Source organism: Ranitomeya variabilis, chromosome 2, assembly GCF_051348905.1.
Source record: "Ranitomeya variabilis isolate aRanVar5 chromosome 2, aRanVar5.hap1, whole genome shotgun sequence".
In the NCBI taxonomy this organism is placed as follows: Eukaryota; Metazoa; Chordata; class Amphibia; order Anura; family Dendrobatidae; genus Ranitomeya; species Ranitomeya variabilis.
The window spans coordinates 457,146,693-457,167,887 of NC_135233.1; the positions used below are offsets into that span (position 1 = coordinate 457,146,693).

At 44.8% G+C, this 21,195-nt stretch overlaps 1 protein-coding gene across 4 annotated transcripts; it reads right to left on the reverse strand.

Moving 5' to 3' along the window:
* Nucleotides 1-376: 376 nt before the first annotated feature.
* On the reverse strand, nucleotides 377-20,404 carry LOC143806621 (RNA-binding protein 14-like). Of its 4 annotated transcripts, XM_077287365.1 has the most exons (4): nucleotides 19,943-20,402; nucleotides 4,807-5,761; nucleotides 2,784-2,847; nucleotides 377-1,379 (listed from the first exon to the last, which is right to left on the reverse strand). In XM_077287365.1, exons 1-3 carry the CDS (start codon nucleotides 20,283-20,285, stop codon nucleotides 2,784-2,786), a joined length of 1,362 nt encoding a protein of 453 aa, XP_077143480.1. In that variant the 5' UTR covers nucleotides 20,286-20,402; the 3' UTR covers nucleotides 377-1,379. The 4 variants fall into 4 exon arrangements, with proteins under 4 accessions (XP_077143480.1, XP_077143479.1, XP_077143481.1 ...); XM_077287364.1 differs by lacking the exon at nucleotides 2,784-2,847; XM_077287367.1 differs by lacking the exon at nucleotides 4,807-5,761 and having other exon boundaries at nucleotides 1,245-1,379; nucleotides 19,943-20,404.
* Between the last annotated feature and the right edge of the window lie 791 nt (nucleotides 20,405-21,195).

Sequence of the window (21,195 nt, forward strand, 5' to 3'; positions counted from 1 at the left end):
TCTACACACTTTTCTTTTAGTGGGTGGAGAAGGGGCAAATACATTTGAATCAGTGTTACTGGTGATGATGATTATACACCCTCCATGACTGTTTATTTATGGTCTCTTAGTTTATTATATACTTCCAAATAAGCCATCATCCCAATAGGTAGCAGATCATGAGCAATATAAAAAGTAAAGAGGCAGACAAGGAGAGTACACTTTACAGAACATGCAAAACACCAAAGGTAATCAAGTGAAGGGGTTCAGAGACCATAAAATATGTATATTCTAGACTGCTTCATTAGTAGTCTACATATCACCAGCTTAACCTTTAGGCAATATGGCTGTAATCTGAAGAGGGAAGACTGAATGTTAATAAATAATTCTAGAAAAATCAAAATCAAACATGGAAAGTTTAATTGCATTTGTTTAGGAAAAATACAACAGGAGAGCTTCAAACTAAAATATATATCGATAAAGTAAGTCCTGCATGGAAAATACAGTTAGCACTAAAGCTATATACGGATCCCAATACATAGCATTTACATAAAAAAAATATGCTAAGTGCGTAGCCAACACAGATAATAGAAATTTGGCTTCTATTGCAGCAAACAGCCGTTTGGTCTCAAGGTGTCAACAACTTCTTGGTACATAGAAATTGGCTTTGTCTTGCGCCACAAGAAGACGAGTTAAAGAAATCAAACACATGGCTCAAACATTCTCTTTTGATCAAAACATTTCATATTACTGAGGAGCAGTGCATAGTTGTAAGCAATTTTTACCGGTTTCATAGCATACCTTTATACCATGTCAAGTATCAGGCACAAGCTTAGAATATATAATTGTGAGTAACAAAAACACTCAAGCTCGTATATATCTGACATGTGAAAATAAAGTGAGAATGTTTCTCCTTATGTAAAAGATAGAACATCAAGGAAGCCTTAATGACATCTATACCTAGTTTGTTATGAAACAAAAGGACTTTTGGATTGCAGTAGATACGTACACAAAGAAAGAAAACGTGAAAGGGCTGTAACGAAACGTGTCAGTGCCTATACCAACAAATTAGATCACTTGAACAAAAGCCAATAGTGACTTTTCTGTTACAATATGTCGTACACTTGAGGAACATCATTTTAACAATCACCCTATATTCTAAGAACACTTCTCAGACATCACTCCAGGAATGCTGTTACACACGTCGCGAATAGTTGGGTGCTTGTGCTGCGCTTAGATAATCATTATAAGCCGCATATTGAGTATAGTCAGATTGTGTTTCGGCAGTGTGGCGAAAATCCATTTGAGCTTTGGGCGGCGATCGGCGGAAGGAATCCTGTGGCTTCTGTGCTAAACGGCGATAATCAGATAGTTCAGAGTAACGGCGGTCAGGGTCGATCCTGCGGTCGAAACACAAAAGGAGTTTTTTTAAAAAAAAAAAAAGAAAAAAGTACACCCAGAGGCTACGTTCAAACGTTCATTATTTTACATAAGTATTTGTAAAGCAAAACCAGGATTGGGTGAAAAGTGCAGAAGTGGTAACATGTTTCTATTACACTTTTCCTGTGATTGTTCCACTCATGGTTTTGGCTTACAAATACTGAATGTGTGAACGTTGGGCCTAAATGTGTTTTCAGCATTGCTTCAGTTCTTGATGTTACTACATGTGGCATTGTCACTAGGACGAAGTACAGCATCCGGAAGACTGAAACGATTAGGTGGTCTACAAAAATATCTGCATCAATGCCTCTAAAACTGTGTGGCACAGGAAACTGGAGATCTCATTTTGTCAAGTTTTTCCTGCAGACTGGTGTTTTCATGAAGATTCCGAGTGCAGAGGTTATGTGCTTACACTGCTGCCAAATATCATTAAGAGCCCTCCTGTGCCAGAGGAGTGTTTAGCTTCTAGTCAGGCACAGCAGTTGACAAACTGACATTATGATTTTTTATGTAAATATCAGCTTCTCCTTGTCTAGTGTTGAAATAAAATGGGTTCAAAACTAGGTGTGGATTAGTTCCTATATATTTTTTTTGTAAGGCGGCAGAGATCATTTTTTCTACTACAGAGCTCCAAACTCCCAGCATATACAAAGACAACATGCGTGATATAATTCTGTCAGCCTGCAGTTACCACTAGAAGGAGCTTTACTGCATACTGTTATTAAAATAATGGTGCCTTCACCAGCTTGATGTTGTCACAGTGACGTATAACGCCAGGTTCTCACATCCTTTGCTGCACATAAAAAAAACAACTGAAAAGTCCAGTAACCAATTTATTTAAATGCTCCTCATCCATAACTTTTGATGTGTGTAGGTCTTTAATAAAAATGAAAGCATGAAGGAAGCGTTTAAACATTTCATATCGGTGGCTGCAGCCAGCCAGAACCTCTCATTTTTCACTGTGTGTATTAAGCCTTTCATCTCTTCACAAAATGTAAGATACATAAAAATATCACCCTAGCACCATCCCATCCACCCCCAATTCAGAATTTAAGGAATAATACCAGAAAAAAATCTTTGTATAAAAGTTAAAAGGGTATTCCATCTTCCTAAAACAGGAATATCTAATCACTATGTGCAGTTCACAGGAGGTGGAGACTTTGGAAACAACATGGCCAGGCAGCGTTACGCTATTTCTAAATCTCACATAAGTGAATTATAGAAAAAGCATAGCACAGACTGTCTGTTTCCAGTGTCCCCATAGAGGCAGATATTCCCATCTCAGAGATCAATGTATTATTTGTGAATGACCCTTTAATTACTGGTTAAATAGTATTAGTAAGTTGGATAAGTCAATTATTTACCTATATATGTGATGGGGATTTGGAGCACTGTATCAGAAACATGGAGCCCCTCTGTCCTCCAAAGCTATTAACGAGAAAGTTATATTATGCAGTTAAACAGTACTACTACCAAACAGTAGCAGGGTTTTACAGTAGTGATCATCAGTCAATATCTGCACCTAGTTGTGAACAATGCAAAGTTATCCACTAGACTGCAGCTAAAGCTCAATAATTAAAATCTGAAAACTTGTGCAGCCTTATAACAACGCTACACTGATTAGACGCTAGAAAACCAAGAAAAGAAGTGTGTCAAGCAGGGAAACAATAAAACAAACATTTTATTTAGGTCTCATTAAAAAGCATACATGAAAGAATAAAATAAGCAATAAATGCCAAAAGTACACAGACACATGAAAGAAATAGTTGGTAAGCCCCTGACGAAGCATCTGTGAAACGCGCGTCAGGCACTTGGTGGGTGAGCCACTGCACTGCTGGTGCACTTCTTACATTCGTTGAATTCGCTGGTTTTCAGGGCAATTTTATGACTCACAGTGACCATTACTATTGCTAATCTTGGTTCCCCTGTATTAAAGAAAATTTTTTTATCAATATTCTTTGCATGAACAATATATGCATTTTCACCAGCGACTCCTTAGCTCCACATTGTATATTGCAAATTGTGTTTTTAGATATTTACATGTATACATGCTGGTTTTTCTTTTCTCACCCACCATTTATTTTGGGTCTGTGTACTTTGACTTTTTTATTGCTTATTTTATTCTTTCACCTATACTTTTTAATGAGACCTAAATAAACTGTATATGTTTTATTGAGTTTCCCTGTTTAAAGCACCTTATTCTTGCTTTTACATTATCTATTAAGCGCAGTGGGATGAACCACTTCTGGCTTTGGGACACAGCTCTTTGTTTCCTTAATGATTAGGTAACAAAGGTGGTCAGCATTAAACTTCCTAGCTGTGACTGAACAGTACAGAACGGACACACAGCGGAACACCTTTTTAGACTATTTTGGCCCTCTTCGGTGACGTCATCATCTGCCACAATTACTTAATCCATCCTCTAATAATTAGTTTTTATATTACTACGACAACCCCTTGTCATACCCCATGCTTGGGCCACTTAAAGAAAAAAAAAGCTAATTTTCGCATCACGTGCCGTTCCAACGGTGTTAGCACTTAATCTCCCCAGGGCTTCCATGTGCTTTTTGAGACAAGTGACCCCGCCGCCCACTGAGTGCTGGCATCACTATCACCGCCTTGTCGAATTGAACAAGGAAGTCAGATCAGCTGCAGTCCAGACTTCCTCTCATGTTCAAATCGTTCGAAGGCGGGGACAGTGACGCCGACGCTGACTGAGCGCAGGGGTCATTTGACAACAACCACACAATAACCTTGGCGAGAGAGTGCCGAAGCCGTGGTAACAGCTCTGGCATGGGAAGTGGGTATAAGCTTTATTTTATTGGGGCCAAGGAAATTAAACTAAGGAAATTATAACTTTCCTCACTTTTACAGAATATACTGCAGAATACAAATACCCAGTAGGCAGATGTCCAGAGAACGCACTGAAGTGGGACAGCAGGTGAGAAAAAAAATATGGGAATGGTTTAAGCAAGAGTCTAACAACTAAAAAGTTAGAAGTAGCGCACCCAGTTTGCTTTATGAGGTGATTGACTACAGGGAAATAAAGGGGCCTTTCTGTGGTCACTGGAGAAATGATGGAAGTAGTGTAGAACAGTGAGAAAAAAGGCTACTGCTCATAATACCAAGGGGAGTTCTAGCCCGACTACATTGCAAGTGATGTGTAAAGCCTTTCCCAGTTTTAGTATGAATCCAGCCTATAGAATGTCATTGCAGGCTCCTAACTGGCTTCTAAACCTAGCAATAATTTATCTTTGGCTAGCTTAATAAAAGTAAACAAAATGTCCATTCCCTGCTAAGGGCAAAATTGACACACTCCTTATTCACCTCTTTGGGTCTTATGTAATGAAAATTTCAACCCAGACTAGCTTGTTTGATTTTACTTACCTTTTATAAGCATCTGCCGTTTTCTTGAAGCTATCTGAGGTAGCGCTTCGTGGCGGTGAAAGACTGGTGCGCTCATACATGAGTGCATCATTTGTAGCCTGAAGGGATGAATAAGCAGCCTGTGTCCCGAGGCCCGAGATTTGGGAGGGGTCATAGGCGGTACCTTGCTGCTGACGATATGCAGTAGCCGGCGCATAGGGAGTAGTGGTGGAAACGGATCCATAAGGGTTGGCTGCAGTCTGGGTGGTGTAGGACGACGCCATTGCAGGAATCTGTGCAGCGTATCCTGTGGCTAGAGCTTGTTGTCGATAAGCTGCAGCTGCTGCCTGTGCATTATATGTAGCTGCGTCTGCACCATATGCAGCGGTCTGACTCTCATACCCAGTCTGATTCACAGCGGTAGCGGCACGAGCAGCATAGGCAGAAGCCAACGCCGAAGTCTGACTACTATAGGCAGACGACAATGACGGAGTTGTCTGGACTCCATAGGCAGATGAATATGAAGCATAGTCTGTTGCTGGAGTACGATACTTCTGTGCAAGTGCAGTGGAAGTCATTGCTCCCTCATAGTATGCTCTTGTGGGCGACCTCCGCATGGGACTCCTGTCTCGCGAGTAGTACATCGGGGAAGGTGGACGCACTCTGCTGTCGTAAGCATCATATCGCTCAGAATCTCCACCATAACGCTCATATGGCGATTTCAAGGCATAGGACGCGTAAGTCGCTTCGGTTGCTCTCCTGCGGTTATATGCCTCAGCGCGGCTCTGTGGTGCATCTCGGTATTCATGAGATCTACGTGAGCGACCGCTATGAGAGCTACCATTACCACTCATAGGCCTATTAGCCTTACTGGACATCTCCACATTAATCCGTTTGCCTCTTAAATCTCTGCCATTCAGTTTGTCGATAGCTTCCCTAGCGTCGCTTTCTTTTTCCATGTGAACGAACGCAAAGTCTGATGAAGTAGCATACAAGGAGAGGAGAAAAAAAATATGTTATACATCTTTTAGAACTTATTAAATGCCTACATCGTAATATTTTAAAATGAATGCTATAGATCCTTAGATCAAATGCCATTCAGAGAATGAAATAAAATGCACAATACTGGAGAAATGACCCATAGTGAACAATCTCAAAGCCTCAAATTAACCAAAGGAGTTGCACTGTATAATATCCTCCTACTTAAAGGGCCACTGTCACCCCCCCCCCCAGCCGTTATAAACTAAAAGAGCCACCTTGTGCAGCAGTAATGCTGCAGTCTAACAAGGTGGCTCTTTTAGTTTTTGATTCATTTATTAGCTCAATAAAGCGTTTTATAAATTGGCCACACATACCAGATATTATACCTGGAGGCGGTCCGAAGCGTCCTGTATGAATCCCCCAACTGCCGTCACTCTTCTCTTCAGGGCCGATGGTACCCGCCCCCTTCGTGTTGTTATCTTCTGAAATCCGGCGCCTGCGCTGTGCGTGCCTGCCTGGGGCCTGCGCAGTCTTCATTATCAGTAGCAGCTCAGATGCAGGGTGCCTGACTGCGCAGGTGCGGGCAGTGCGGCCGCCCTGTTATTCATTATGCACAGTGCGGGGCTGGCATTCCTGGGCATGCGCACTGCGCTTGTCAGACGGTCCCCCGCCTTCCAGCGTTGTTCTTTGTGGCTGTTCCAAACGTCGGCAATGAAACCTGTATATTCGGGCAATGCTGGAAGGCGGGGGACCGGGGGAGCGTCTGACAAGCGCAGTGCGCATGCCCAGGAATGCCAGCCCCGCACTGTGCATAATGAATAACACAGTGCGGGGCGGGGATTCAGTAACAGGGCGGCTGCACTGCCCGCACCTGCGCAGTCAGGCACCCTGCATCTGAGCTGCTACTGATAATGAAGACTGCGCAGGCCCCAGGCAGGCACGCACAGCGCAGGCGCCGGATTTAAGAAGCAACAACGCGAAGGGGGCGGGTACCATCGGCCCTGAAGAGAAGAGTGACGGCAGTTGGGGGATTCATACAGGACGCTTCGGACCGCCTCCAGGTATAATATCTGCTATGTGTGGCCAATTTATAAAACGCTTTATTGAGCTAATAAATGAATCAAAAACTAAAAGAGCCACCTTGTTAGACTGCAGCATTACTGCTGCACAAGGTGGCTCTTTTAGTTTATAACGGCTGGGGGGGGTGACAGTGGCCCTTTAATGTTAAGTATATTGTATAATAATCAGTGTTAAATCCAGTTGCTCTTATATCTGCATAGCCAGATCTGTCACATCAGACATTGGTGGAAACTCACAGACCCCACTGACTTAACCCTAGAACGCATACCTGGGGCCTCGCAGGCCTGCCAGGTTACTTGTTTTCTATTTTCTGTAAAAGTACTTTAGTTAGAATTTTGAAAATCTAGGTAATCCTCAGGTATATAGTTGTTAGTAATTTCCAGTTATTCATATATTTTTATGTTACAGACATTTCGGTATAACAACCTTTTTTTGGGACTACCCCATATTCACGCACCTGGGGCCTTTTAGGCCTGTACTAGGTTTACATGTGATACTCAGTCTTTTTGTCTGTATTGTTGCTGGGGAAGAACTTTTATGACTCTGCTCCAGTCCAGAAAGACCTATGTTCCGACATAGTAAAAACACTTGCTCTACCAATTTTCAATTCAGGAAAAAATATTACAATGGATAATTACTTTACCAATTTTGAAACGGCCAACTTTTTGCTTCAAAAGCAACTTAGGCTGGTTTCACATTTGTGTTTATAAACGCAGCGTTTAAAAAAAAAACGCAGGTGGTGAAAAAACGCATGTAAACGCGTACAAACGCTGCGTTTTTTAGACGCATGCGTTTTTGCATGCGGTAAAAAAACGCTGCGTTTTGACGCGTTTACATGCGGTTTTTCATGCGTTTGCGTTTTTGAAACGCATGCTGAGAAGTGTGTGACAGCTGCCAATCATCAAAATCAACTAGAAAACTCACTATAAATAGAAATAGCTAGGGTTAGGGTTAGGGTTTGGATCCCTAGGGTTAGGGTTAGGGGTAGCTTTTTATTAGAAGAATGTCCTGGTCACCAGGTCACTGATAAGCCACCCCCCACCATCAAGGTGATAAAGGGATCCAAACCCTAACCCTAGGGATCGGGATCCTAGGGATCCATAGGGATTGGCTATTATGTTGACCTGGTGACCAGGACATTCTTCTAATAAAAAGCTTTGTTCAATGTGGACACCCCAAGATATACGGTATTGCTATAGAGTACTAAAAATATTAACTCGTAGAGTATTCACTGTCATATTGTTAGGGTTAGGGGTAGGGTTAGGGGTAGGATCCCTTTATCACCTTGATGGTGGGGGGTGGCTTATCAGGGTGTATTCTTGTTTTTTTCTATAAAAACGCATGCGTTTTTAACGCAAGCAAACGCATGTGCTTAAAAACGCATGCGTTTACATAGACAACAATACGTTTTTTTGCCGCAAAAAGACGCATGCGTTTTTTTGCGGCAAAAAAAGCCTCTAGAAATTACTACATGTTGCATTTCTGCGACAGAACGCATGCAGCAAAAAAACGCATGCGTCGTTAAACGCGGCAACGCGTACAAAAAAAACGCATGCGTTTTTAATGTTAAACATAGGGGAAAAAACGCATGCGTTTTTTTCTGTACAAACGCTGCAGATCAAAACGCAAGTGTGAAACCAGCCTTACACTTGTTGGTACTATGAGGCCAAACCGCCGCAAAATTCCTCCAATCATGAAGCACAATGCACAGCGAACAATCTACGAGAGTGTATTCGGTTTCTGCAATCAAGCAACAATGGTGTCTTATAAAGCCAAGAAAGAAAAATCCGTGATATTACTGAGTACAATGCATCATGATGGAAGTATTGACACCAATGACAGGAAAAAAAACATAGAATAATATGATATGGGGGCACCACAGAATATACAGAACTGGGATCCAACCTTGACCTTAGAAGATAGACATAACAAAAACAAAAAGAAACAGCAAAGGCCATATAAAATGGGGATCACCAGACAGCATGGATTGGTGCAACAAACACAACTTTATTACGGTGTAACACAGGACATAAACATTAAAAACATCTAAAAACAATTAATTGCCTGTATACAAATAAGAGGGGAAATGGATGAAGTATAAAAGTGTACAGATAATCCTCAGACTCCAATATGGACAGCATATTTAACAATGTATATACCATATAAATGGACACATAGAACCTATATGAGTCTGAAGTACACAGATGAGGAGTGCATATGATATAACAACTTTAAATACCGTATATACTAGAGTATAAGCCGAGATTTTCAGCCAAAATTTTTGGGCTGAAAGTGCCCCTCTCGGCTTATACTCGAGTCACGGTCGGCGGCAAGGTCGGCGGGTGAGGGGGAGAGGGCGCTGAGGCATACTTACCTGCTTCCGGGGCTCCTGGCGCTGTCCCTGCAGTCCCACGGTCTCCGGGTGCCGCAGCTCTTCCCCTGTTCAGCGGTCACGTGGGACCGCTCATTAGAGAAATGAATATGGACTCCACTCCCATAGGGGTAGAGCCGCATATTCATTTCTCTAATGAGCGGTAACGGTGACCGCTGATAGAGGAAGAGGCTGTGGCACCGAAAACCAGCTGTCCGAGGGAAGGAGCGGGACGCCGGGAGCAGGTAAGTATTACATATTCACCTGTCCGCGTTCCACACGCCGGGCGCCGCTCCATCTTCCCGGCGTCTCTCCGCACTGACTGTGCAGGTCAGAGGGCGCGATGACGCATATAGTGTGCGCGCCACCCTCTGCCTGATCAGTCAGTGCGGAGAGACGCCGGGACGCTGAGGAGCTGCAAGCAAGAGAGGTGAGTATGTCTTTTTTTTTTTTATTGCAGCAGCAATGGCACAGCTTTCTATGGTACATCTATGGGGCAATAATGAACGGTGCAGAGCACTATATGGCACAGCTTTCTATGGTACAGCTATGGGGCAATAATGAACGGTGCAGAGCACTATATGGCACAGCTATGGGGCAATAATGAACGGTGCAGAGCACTATATGGCACAGCTATGGGGCAATAATGAACGGTGCAGAGCACTATATGGCACAGCTATGGGGCAATAATGAACGGTGCAGAACACTATATGGCACAGCTATGGGGCCATAATGAACGGTATGGAGCATCTATTTTTATTTTTGAAATTCACCGGTAGCTGCTGCATTTTCCACCCTAGGCTTATACTCGAGTCAATAAGTTTTCCCAGTTTTTTGTGGCAAAATTAGGGGGGGGGGGGTCGGCTTATACTCGAGTATATACGGTAGGTCACAAAAAAGGCCTGAAATCAGGCCACAGAGTGTGGCAAGCAATAAATGCACATAGATAGGTGGTACTCAAAAAATATAGCAGGAAAAATAAACCTGAATATTTCTATGCTTAAAGCAAGCCAATACACACTCAAAGTGCTGTGCTCCAAGTCCCATATGGACAGTATATTTAACAATGTATATACCATATAAATGAACACATAGAACCTATATGTGTCTGAAGTACACAGAAGAGAAGTGCACAGAAGAGAAGTGCATGCAATATAACAACTTTAAATAGGTCACAAAAAAGGCCTGAAATCAGGCCACAGAGTGTGGCAAGCAATACATGCACATAGAATGGTGGTACTCAAATATATAGCAGGAAAGATATATATAGCAGGAAAGATAATCCTGGATATTTCAATGCTTAAAACAAGCCAATACACACTCAAAGTGCTGCGCTCCAAGTGAGCCAGCCATCTAGATGCAAAGTATGCACACCCATCATTTCCCCAAAGACAACGGCAGAAGGGTATAATAACCCAGTATTAGTAACAGGCACAAGGCAAGAGCGAATACCCTACGCGTGTCGCCACTACGGTGGCTTCATCAGGGGTGTGTGTGTGTGTGTGTGTGTGTGTGAAAAAAAAACCTGAAATCATACTGCATTATAATAAGACAAAAGGAGGTGTCGACAAGATGGACGAAATGATTGGAGAGTATTCGTGCAAAAGGCAGACTAAACGTTGGCCTGTTGCCCTTTTTTCCAATATCTTTGATGTGTCAGCCCTCAATTAGCTACATTGTTTATTGTCAAACTAATCCAGAATTCCATGCCAACAGGAAAGACAAGAGACGTCTATTTTTGACAGAACTTTGTTATGAACTTTTGATGCCTACTATGATGGAGAGAAGCAGCATGATATGCTTATCAAGGAAAATTACAGAGGCAATGATCCGATGTGAAATACGCTTTCTGGAACATCCAGAGCAAAGAGAAAAAAAAAAGAAAGCGCTGCTATATTTGTCCAGCAAAGAAGGAAAGAAAATCTGAGCGTTTCTGTTCTACTTGCGGACAAAATGTATGCAAGGAACATTCAGCCGAAAAAATATGCGAGAATTGTCGGGGGAATATGTAAAGTTACAAATAAATATTCCTGCACCAAGTTTGCTACAACCAAAAAATGTTTTCATAAAACAATTGCATATAGAATGCCTATATTTGGTGTGCCCGTTTACTTACTTTTTTGTTGTTTTATGCACATAATTATGTTTTGAAATATACACTTAGGCTGTGTTCCCAGTAGCGCTGGGGTTCGCCAGAAGGGGATCCATAATGGATCTGACCTCCTGGTAACTCCAGCTAAGGCTGCCGGAATGGCGGGATTCCGCCAGCCTTAGTTGGGGTCACCAGGAGGTCAGATCCATTACGGATCCCCTCCTGGCAGACCCCAGCGCTAGTTGGAATGCATCCTTACCTTGCAATTGTAAAATAAATTTTGAAAAGTATTTTTATTTGAGTTATTCCGTGTTATTTGCACACAGGCCTAAAAGGCCCCAGGTGCGTGAATATGGGGTAGTCCCAAAAAAAGGTTTATACCGAAATGTCTGTAACATAAAAATATATGAACAACTGGAAATTACTAACTATATACCTGAGGAATACCTAGAGTTTCAAAATTCTAACTAAAGTAATTTTACAGAAAATAGAAAACAAGTAACCTGGCAGGCCTGCGAGGCCCCAGGTATGCGTCCGCCAGCCTTAGCTGGGGTCACCAGGAGGTCAGATACATTACAGAATCCCCGTCCTGGCGGACCCCTGCGCTAGTGGGAATGCATCCTTACTTTGCAATAAACTTTGAAAAGTATTTTTATTTGAGTTATTCCATGATAATTGTAAACAGGCCTAAAAGGCCCCAGGTGAGTGAATGTGTAGATTTCTATGGGTGTGCGTTCTAGGGTTAAAATAGGGGTTATTGTGTTCTACTGCTGTATAAGCTGTGTTGGCGGGCATCCAACTGAGCCAGCAATGCACATTTGCAGAGACCAAAGGTACAGTCACACTAGGCGATATCGCCAGCAATCCGTGACGTTGCAGCGACCTGGATGGCGATATCGCTGTATTTGACACGCAGCAGCGATCTGGATCCCGCTGTGAAATTGCTGGTCGCTGCTAGAAGGTCTGCACATTATTTGGTCGCTAGGTCGCCGTGTATCGCCGTGTTTGACAGCAAAAGCGACGATACCAGCGATATTTTACACTGGTAACCAGGGTAAACATCGGGTTACTAAGCGCAGGGCCGCGCTTAGTAACCCGATGTTTACCCTGGTTACCAGCGTAAAAGTTAAAAAAACAAACAGTACATACTCACCTGCGCGTCCCCCAGCCTCTGCTTCCTGACACTAAAGCGCCGGCCCTAAACTGAAAGTGAAAGCAACAGCGGTGACGTCACCGCTCTGCTGTTAGGGCCGGAGCTCAGTCTGCGTCAGGATGCAGAGGCTGGGGGACGCGCAGGTGAGCATGTACTGTTTGTTTTTTTTACTTTTACGCTGGTAACCAGGGTAAACATCGGGTTACTAAGCGCGGCCCTGCGCTTAGCAACCCGATGTTTACCCTGGTTACCCGGGGACCTCGGCATCGCTGGTCGCTGGAGAGCGGTCTGTGTGACAGCTCTCCAGCGACCACACAGCGACGCTGCAGCGATCGGCATCGCTGTCGCTATCGCTGCAGCGTCGCTTAGTGTGACGGTACCCCAAGGCCGGGTTTGCACTACGCAATAGCCAGTTTGGACAGGCAGATCACATTAAATATGTTCCCAGAACAATCAACAATAGATCATTCAGTGCGCGTAGGCTTTCAATGTACTCAGTAGAACATGTCCCTGTTTACGTAGGGCCATGTGCTGCAGAGAATGATTATGAAGATAACGCCTGACAAAAATGGCATAGTGGATGGATGCACACATTGAGCCATTGTATAGTGCTAAGCGAACAAACGCACTGTGCTTTTCTGACCATCAAAAAGCAAATAAAAGAAACTAATGTGGACAGACCTTCGCTAATTAATACTGTAGGCAGATATTGGCTATATGCCAATAAGGGAATATAAAAAATGCTACTAACTGTTTTTGTGTCCGCTTATATGGCGATTCCTGGACATTGCTTTCATAGTCATGTGACTATAGGCCACAGAACGGCTGTCATGCATCTTGGTGTCTGAGAACTATGTGAGCAACCGTTATGAGAGATATGGTCACTGCAGATAGGTGTATGAGCTATATTGGCCATCTTCACATTATTCCCTTTGCCTCATATCTCTTCCTGTTTGTTGAATGCATCTTTAGAGTAACTTTCATTTTGGAAGTGAACAAGCTGAATAACAAAAACAACTAATAATGAAGCTTACAGAACTGTATGACATGTTGACTAACTTGTTACCCAGGAATTGTTCCACCTTCGCCACAAAGAAGAGGCCATAAAAATATTATTCCTAAAACGAATCTGTCAACAATGTACATAACTAACAACTATAAGGCAATTATACCTTTACTAGATGGTGGCCCGATTCTAACGCATCGGGTATTCTAGAATATGCATGTCCACGTAGTATATTGCACAGCCCACGTAGTATATTGCCCAGCCACGTAGTATATAGCACAGAGCCATGTAGTATATTGCCCAGCCACATAGTATATTGCCCAGTGACGTACTATATAGCCCAGCCACGTAGTATATTGCACAGCGACGTAGTAAACAGCACAGAGCCACATAGTATATTGCCCAGCCACGTAGTATATTGCCCAGTGACGTAGTATACAGCACAGAGCCACGTAGTATATTGCACAGCGACGTAGTATACAGCAGAGCCACGTAGTATATTGCCCAGCCACGTAGTATACAGCACAGAGCCACGTAATATATTGCACAGCGACGTAGAGCCACATAGTATATTGCCCAGCTACGTAGTATATTGGACAGTCACGTAGTATATTGCCCAGCTACGTAGTATATTGCCCAGCCATGTTTGTCACAGGTTAAAAAATAAAAATATACTCACTTTCCGAGGGCCCCTTGTAGTCCTGTCGCCTGTGTGCGGTGCACGCGGCAGCTTCCGGTCCCAGGGTTGGTATAAGCGCAGGACCTGTGATGACGTCGCGGTCACATGACCGTGATGTCATGGCAGGTCCTTCTCGCATACCATCCTTGCCACCGGAACCTGCCGCTTGCATGGAGCGGTCACCGGAGCGGGAAAGGCGGCAGATGGTGAGTATAGCAGGTTTTGGGTTTTTTTTAATTATTTTTAACATAACATATTTTTACTATTTATGCTGCATAGGCAGCATCAATAGTAAATAGTTGGGGACACACAGGGTTAATAGCAGTGGTAACGGAGTGCGTTACACCGCAGCCCGTTACCGCTGCCATTAACCCTGTGTGAGCGGTGACTGGAGGGGATTGTGGAGCGGGCGCCGGGCACTGACTGCAGGGGAGTAGGGGAGGGACTAATCGGACTGTGCCCGTTGCTGATTGGGTCGCGGCAGCCATGACAGGCAGCTGCCAAGACCAATCAGCGACGCAGGATTTCTGTGACGGACGTTGAGGACAGAAAGACAGAAGTACCCCTTAGACAATTATATATATAGATGACCCCAAAGTGTTCTTTCAGCAGGGAGACCCCTTTTTAAGGTATATGTAAATGTGGCTGCAAGAGCACTGAGGCGTGTCCATGAATTTCCAGAGTGTCAGTTCTCCTCAGTATTCATCACCTGGTGCCATCCTCCTCTGGTTGATGGAGAGGTCATTGGTGTGGCAGGCACAGATTACAACAGATACTTCACAAGCGCAATGAGAAGACCAAACTGAGCATTTCCTGCACATAGAAATGATGTAATAGATCCAAAAACCTGTCATCAAGAGGGCGTCACTAGGTGGGGAATACAGAAACCAGACGAGACATAGAAGTGCATCATCACATCCCAGTGGACTTCCAGCCTCATTTACATATGCCTACTAATTGTGATATCTCATAATTTTCTTTCCGTTTAAAGTGCTACATTGTTGTATAAACAGTTTTGGAGCTATCATTATAAGTTGTAGACAGGTTATCTTCATAGGAATATCCCTTCACAGATATTTACAATGTATCCACAGGATATGGAAACTTAAAAGGAACGTGTCACCCCCTGACCCTCAGGGCCTATTAAGGCTGCATTCTGTGAAGGTGGCTCTTATGTTTTTGCTCCCTAATAGTGCTGAAATATTCACTTTTATAAATTGCGAGCCATACCTCTATTCAGTCGGGAGGGGGGTACGTTTTTTCCCTCTGACTCAACCACCTTCCAGCCATCAATCATCCCCTCACTGCACCGTACTCTCATTTTTCGGGCATGTGCTGCCCTGGAACTCACATCAGCTGATGTACTGATATCGCGCCTGCGTGTAGTGGAGGCCCAAGATCCCGCCCCGCAGTGTGTTGTCATTTATTCACACTGCGGGGCTCGGAATCTGACACATGCGCAGTTAGTCTCTACGGCTGTCCCCATCTCCCTCCGCCTCTTTCCTCCAGCGTTATACGACTCGTCTGCAGCGCAAGTGTGAATAAATCATAACACTGCGGGGCGGGATATCAGTACATCAGCTGATATGAGTTCTAGGGCAGCATACCTGAAAAATGAGAGCACAGCGCAGGCGCCGGTGACGTGAGGAAACACAGAGGAGGCAGCGCCTGATGCACTGAGGGGATGATTCAACCGCGTCCCAGCTGTCAGTCAGGGGAAAAAAAAGGAAATCCTGAAAACATGACCTGTTGTGGGGTCTTGAGGACTGGAGTTGAGAAACACTGCTTTAAGCGACCTCGCATTATGTTGCAATGTTCAGAACTCCCACAGAATGAATAGAAAGCTGCGCATGTGAAGCCAACTATCCATTTCCAATGGCTCGAGATAATGTCGCTGCAGCTCAAACGTCTGTGACGTTCACCTATGAGTCATTTATAGCATATCCTGTAGACATGCCATGAATAGCTAAGACGCCAACATCTGGCGTGGGGATATGCAGCTGATCGCACATCGGGAAGGCGATTATCGAGGCTATTGTACAGGCCCAAGATGTTGCATGCATGCGTTCTAATAAATATTTGGGCACTGAATGGTTAACTAGAAAACTGTAACCTCCCTGACATGCAAACCACATCTCTCCGCACAAGATGCAATATTGAACAAGAGCCTGCAAAGGACAGTGGCGCTCATAATAGAGATGACACTCCAACCATACAAATACGTTTGCAGAGTATGTAATGCAAAATGCAGGTATCGTAAAAGTATTTACTAAAGATAAGCAAATCGATTCGCTGGACCCTGGTTCAGTGGCAATGTGAGTAGTCTTTGGCAACTGGACAGGACCTGGGTCGCAGGGCTCCAATCTGCCAGCATCCCCAGCTCCATTTCTGGTTAGTAGGAATGGCACAAAGTCATAACTACAGCAATACACACACAGAAGACAAAGTGCCAGGCCGGCTAATCAAAGGAGGAGCCTTGAATGCCAGCAGTAAGATGAGGTTCTCAGGGCTCCCACCCAAAAGCCATTGACTACTGAACCAGGCACCGAAGCAGGGTTATGCGAATTGATCTAATCAGTTCTTTTCTTTACTCATCCTTTTAAGGTACCTTCACACTAAGCGACGCTGCAGCGATATCGACAACGATGCCGATCGCTGCAGCGTCACTGTGTGGTCGCTGGAGAGCTGTCACACAGACAGCTCTCCAGCGACCAACTATGCCGAAGTCCCCTGGTAACCAGGGTAAACATCGGGTTACTAAGCGCAGGGCCGCACTTAGTAACCCGATGTTTACCCTGGTTACCAGTGTACATGTAAAAAAAAACAAACACTACATACTTACATTTCGGTGTCCGTAACGTCCCCCGGCGTCTGCTTCCTGCACTGACTGTGATTGCCGGCCGTAAGGCACAGCACAGCGGTGACGTCACTGCTGTGCTCTGCTTTTACTTTACGGCCGGCGCTCAGTCAGTGCGGGAAGCAGACGGCGGGGGACGTGTGACAGACAGCAGAAGGTGAGTATGTACTGTTTGTTTTTTTTTTACTTTTACAATGGTAACCAGGGTAAATATCGGGTTACTAAGCGCGGCCCTGCGCTTAGTAACCCGATATTTACCCTGGTTACCATTGTAAAACATCGCTGGCATCGTTGCTTTTGGTGTCAAACACGACGATACACGCCGATCTGACGACCAAATAAAGTTCTGAACTTTCAGCAACGACCAGCGATATCACAGCAGGATCCTGATTGCTGCTGCGTGTCAAACACAACGATATCGCTATCCAGGACGCTGCAACGTCACGGATCGCTATCGTTGCAAAGTCGTGTAGTGTGAAGGTACCTTTGGGCTGTGTTTAAATGGGGGGGTTGTTTTTTTTTTTGTTTTTAAAGGTGGACAAAACTTTGCATTTTTCCTAGTAGGTTTTTTTAAACAGATTTCAAGATTAATCTGCCTCAGTGATACGTACATTTTTTTTTAGGAAAAAAATTAAGTAATTAATGGAAAAAAGATTTACCATAGACAATAGGAAAAAGTTTTCCAAGCATTTTTGAAGTGTTCACACACACACACAAAAAAAAAAAACAGCCTAAGGCCATTTTCACTCAAGTTTCTGGAGATGTTCTGTTCCAAAATCCTACTGTTCAGGTGACTATTATTATTATTAAAGAGGCAGTCTAAAGTCAAAGTAAATTTTATTCTACATCCCTATATATTTAGTGCCATAATCTAAAACTAATTACCAATATACTTGCATTAAAGGGAATCTGTTACCCCCTGGGACACTTTTCAGCTATTACTATGGGCAGGTAGTAGAAATGTTAAGTCTAGTCTTACCTCCGCTCCAGTGACCTCCGGTGTGCATATTGATAGGATGCTCTCCTATCCACTTGCTCCCTGCATAGTCATCGCTATGTACACATGGTTCCTATTGATGACTATGTAGGAAGGAAGTGGGGAGAGCATCTTATTGGCATGCTCACTGGAGCGGAGGTCACAAACTTGCCCACACCTACACAGAAGATCCCTGAATGTAGCACCCATAGAAGGGAGGATGAGGTAGCCATTTCTGAGGAATTGCAGGATTCCGGGGCCATAACTGATATGCATGGGAGGGAGGGTAGTATTACAATAAGGAAAGGAGGCCCTAGAGCCTGGAAGAAATAAGTAGCATAAAGACTGAATATAACATTTCTGCACAAGACCATTAATATGAGGCATACAGGTAGGACTACTGTAACATTTCTATTACCTGTATGCCCATATTAATAGGTCATGTATGTCCTGGGGGTGACAGATACCCTTTAAATGGATCACTATGAAATTTGTCCAATAATAATATTTAAAAAAAAAAAAACTTCAAGAATAGCAAGCTTCTAAGGGTAAGTTCACTGAAAAAACGCCTATTATGAACTTTCCCTGAAAGAAAACTTTTTATTACTCGAAAAATAAAAAACTCTATATGAACATTGCCTGATGTGTTTAAGCCGGCCTTCGGACCACACTAAGGCTACGTTCACATTTGCGTTGTGCGCCGCAGCGTCGGCGCCGCAACGCACAACGCAAATAAAAACGCAGCAAAACGCATGCACAACGCTGCGTTTTGCGCCGCATGCGTCGTTTTTTTCATTGAATTTGGACGCAGCAAAAATGCAACTTGCTGCGTCCTCTGCGCCCGGACGCGGGCGCCGCAAGCGACGCATGCGGCGCAAAACGCAAGTGCGCCGCATGTCCATGCGCCCCCATGTTAAATATAGGGGCGCATGACGCATGCGGCGCCGCTGCGGCGCCCGACGCTGCGGCGAGGACCGCAAATGTGAACGTAGCCTAACACTACACCATCGGACTACTACTTGCCCCGCACTAGTCTGGAACATTATTTCTGAGAAACCTCCAGATCCACCGCACTTCACAGGGAGCAAAAGTAACGCATAAACGGCACTGATCGAAGTGAATGGGGAAATTAACGGTGCAGCTCCCCACATCTCAGGAATGAAAAGCAGAGGTGACTGCGACGACACCCCGCGATGTCCCCACATAAAGCACAAAGTGGATTAACGGCGATAACGACGCATTACATGACGTCGAAATGTATCCTTATGCACAGGATGACGTTACACGCATCTCCAGATAGCGATAATTTGATTCGGACGCACTACACAACGTCGGAACATAAATTCCTCACAGGATGACGTTACGCTCGTGTCGACGACTAAACGTCTGTTGATCGAGGAATCTGGTAAACAACAGAGCTTGTGTGTCCCTCAGCCATCTTCTGGGCACGGGCCACACTAGAAGGGGTTATAGGTTCACATTGCGTTAGTGGGTGGTCGCTAACGGACAGCGTTGCACGGCGAAAATGTCACAATTAACGCCGTGCAACGGGTCCGTTAGCGCATCCATTGACAGCAATGTTGTTTCAGCCTGAAGCGCATCGCTAGCGCGTGCCTTTTTCGGCTTGCAGCGTCCGCGGCGCGCCCGAGGTCCGTTCCCCGCTCTCGCAGATCAGGGATCTGCGAGAGCGGGGACGTTAGCGCGACCCCTAAACGCGGCCCCTACAAATACATTGCGTTAGCGCAATCCGCTAGCGCTACACGGATTGCCCTAACGCAATGTGAACCTAGACGCAGCATCACAGAAACGACGCAGCATCACAGAAACGCCGGGAGAAGGCGACTACAAACACGACGAACGATTCAGTCAAACAAGCGGCCACCATCTTATGTCACCCAGCGCGCGGGCGGCCATTTTACTTTCCTCACACACACTCCTTCCTCCTCCTCCGGCCGTTATTACCTTTCACCACATCGCACTCTACCACTTTCCCATACGTTTCGAACAATGCTCGGAGTTCGGAGGCTTCGCAGTCGCTGCCGACATTGCCTATGAATATCTTCCAGGTGTTCTGGGGTCGGGGCTTCGATAGCTCGACCACCAATTTCTTGCCGTGGAGCTCGCGACCATTCAGCTCTTCAATCGCCTTCGTGGCGCTGTCCGACGCCCGCATGTGAATGAAGGCGTATTGCTTCATGACGGCGCAGCTCACCACTAAGCCGTACTTCTGGAAGAGCTCAGTCAGCTCCTCCTGCGTGGTCCTGTCGTCCACATTACCGACGAAAATCTTAATGGCGTCCCTCATTTTCGTAGCTGACTTGAGGAAAAGATGGCGGCAGAGGGTCCGATGTACTCAGCGCAGGACGACGTCCACGCACGCGCAAACGGGAGGAGGAATAGTGCTGGCTGTGTGTTATCGCGATACGCGCTCGTCTCGGCCCCGTGACGGCACTTTATTACCTCACACTCGGGGTGGGGGAAAAAAAACATCCGTGAACAAAGTTGGCTCCTGAGCTCAGTTTTCCTCTCTCAGTTGTTGGTGCTGCGTGGAAGCTCAGGGAGACTTTATTCACTTCATTTTTGAGGTAAAATAGGCTAAAAAAAATAGTTTTCTGTAATTTTTTCACACAACAGGTGTAAGTAGTGATAGTTTCTGCATTAAGTCCGTGAATTTTTATTTTTTTTTACAGAACCAGAGAATGGCAAGCGCCATCCAATTTTCTGAGGTAAATCTCGCATTTTTTTTTTTCCCTCAGACCACTTCAAGGAAAAAAAATGGACATGCACGGCCTCATAGAATAACATGGATACCAGTGCTATCCGTCAAAACCACGGCTGTCACTTGTCAGATATGTACGGGTGTCTGCACGAACCCTTAGGCTATGTGCACATGTTGCGGTTTTTACCGCGGAACCGCAGTGATTTTGACACTGCGGGTCCGCAGCAGTTTCCATTGCGTTCACAGTTACATGTAAACCTATGGAAACAGCAATCCGCTGTTCACATTCTGCGGGAAAAACCGCGCAGAAACGCAGCGGTTTACAATCCGCAGCATGTCACTTCTGTTGTGCAGAATCGCGGCGATTCTGCACACATAGGAAAGCATTGCTCCGCTTACTTCCCGCATGGGGCTATGCCCACGATGCTGGAAGTAAGCGGATCATGTGCAGATGGTACCCGGGGTGGAGGAGAGGAGACTCTCCTCCAGGCCCTGG

Coding starts and splice junctions, on each gene's coding strand:
- LOC143806621 (XM_077287364.1), bottom strand. CDS start 20,285: ATGAGGGACGCCATTAAGATTTTCGTCGGTAATGTGGACGACAGGACC. Junction 5,762..19,942: donor AGAGTGCGATGTGGTGAAAG/GTAATAACGGCC, acceptor CTACTTCATCAG/ACTTTGCGTTCGTTCACATG. Junction 1,380..4,806: donor ACGGCAGATGCTTATAAAAG/GTAAGTAAAATC, acceptor TTTCGACCGCAG/GATCGACCCTGACCGCCGTT.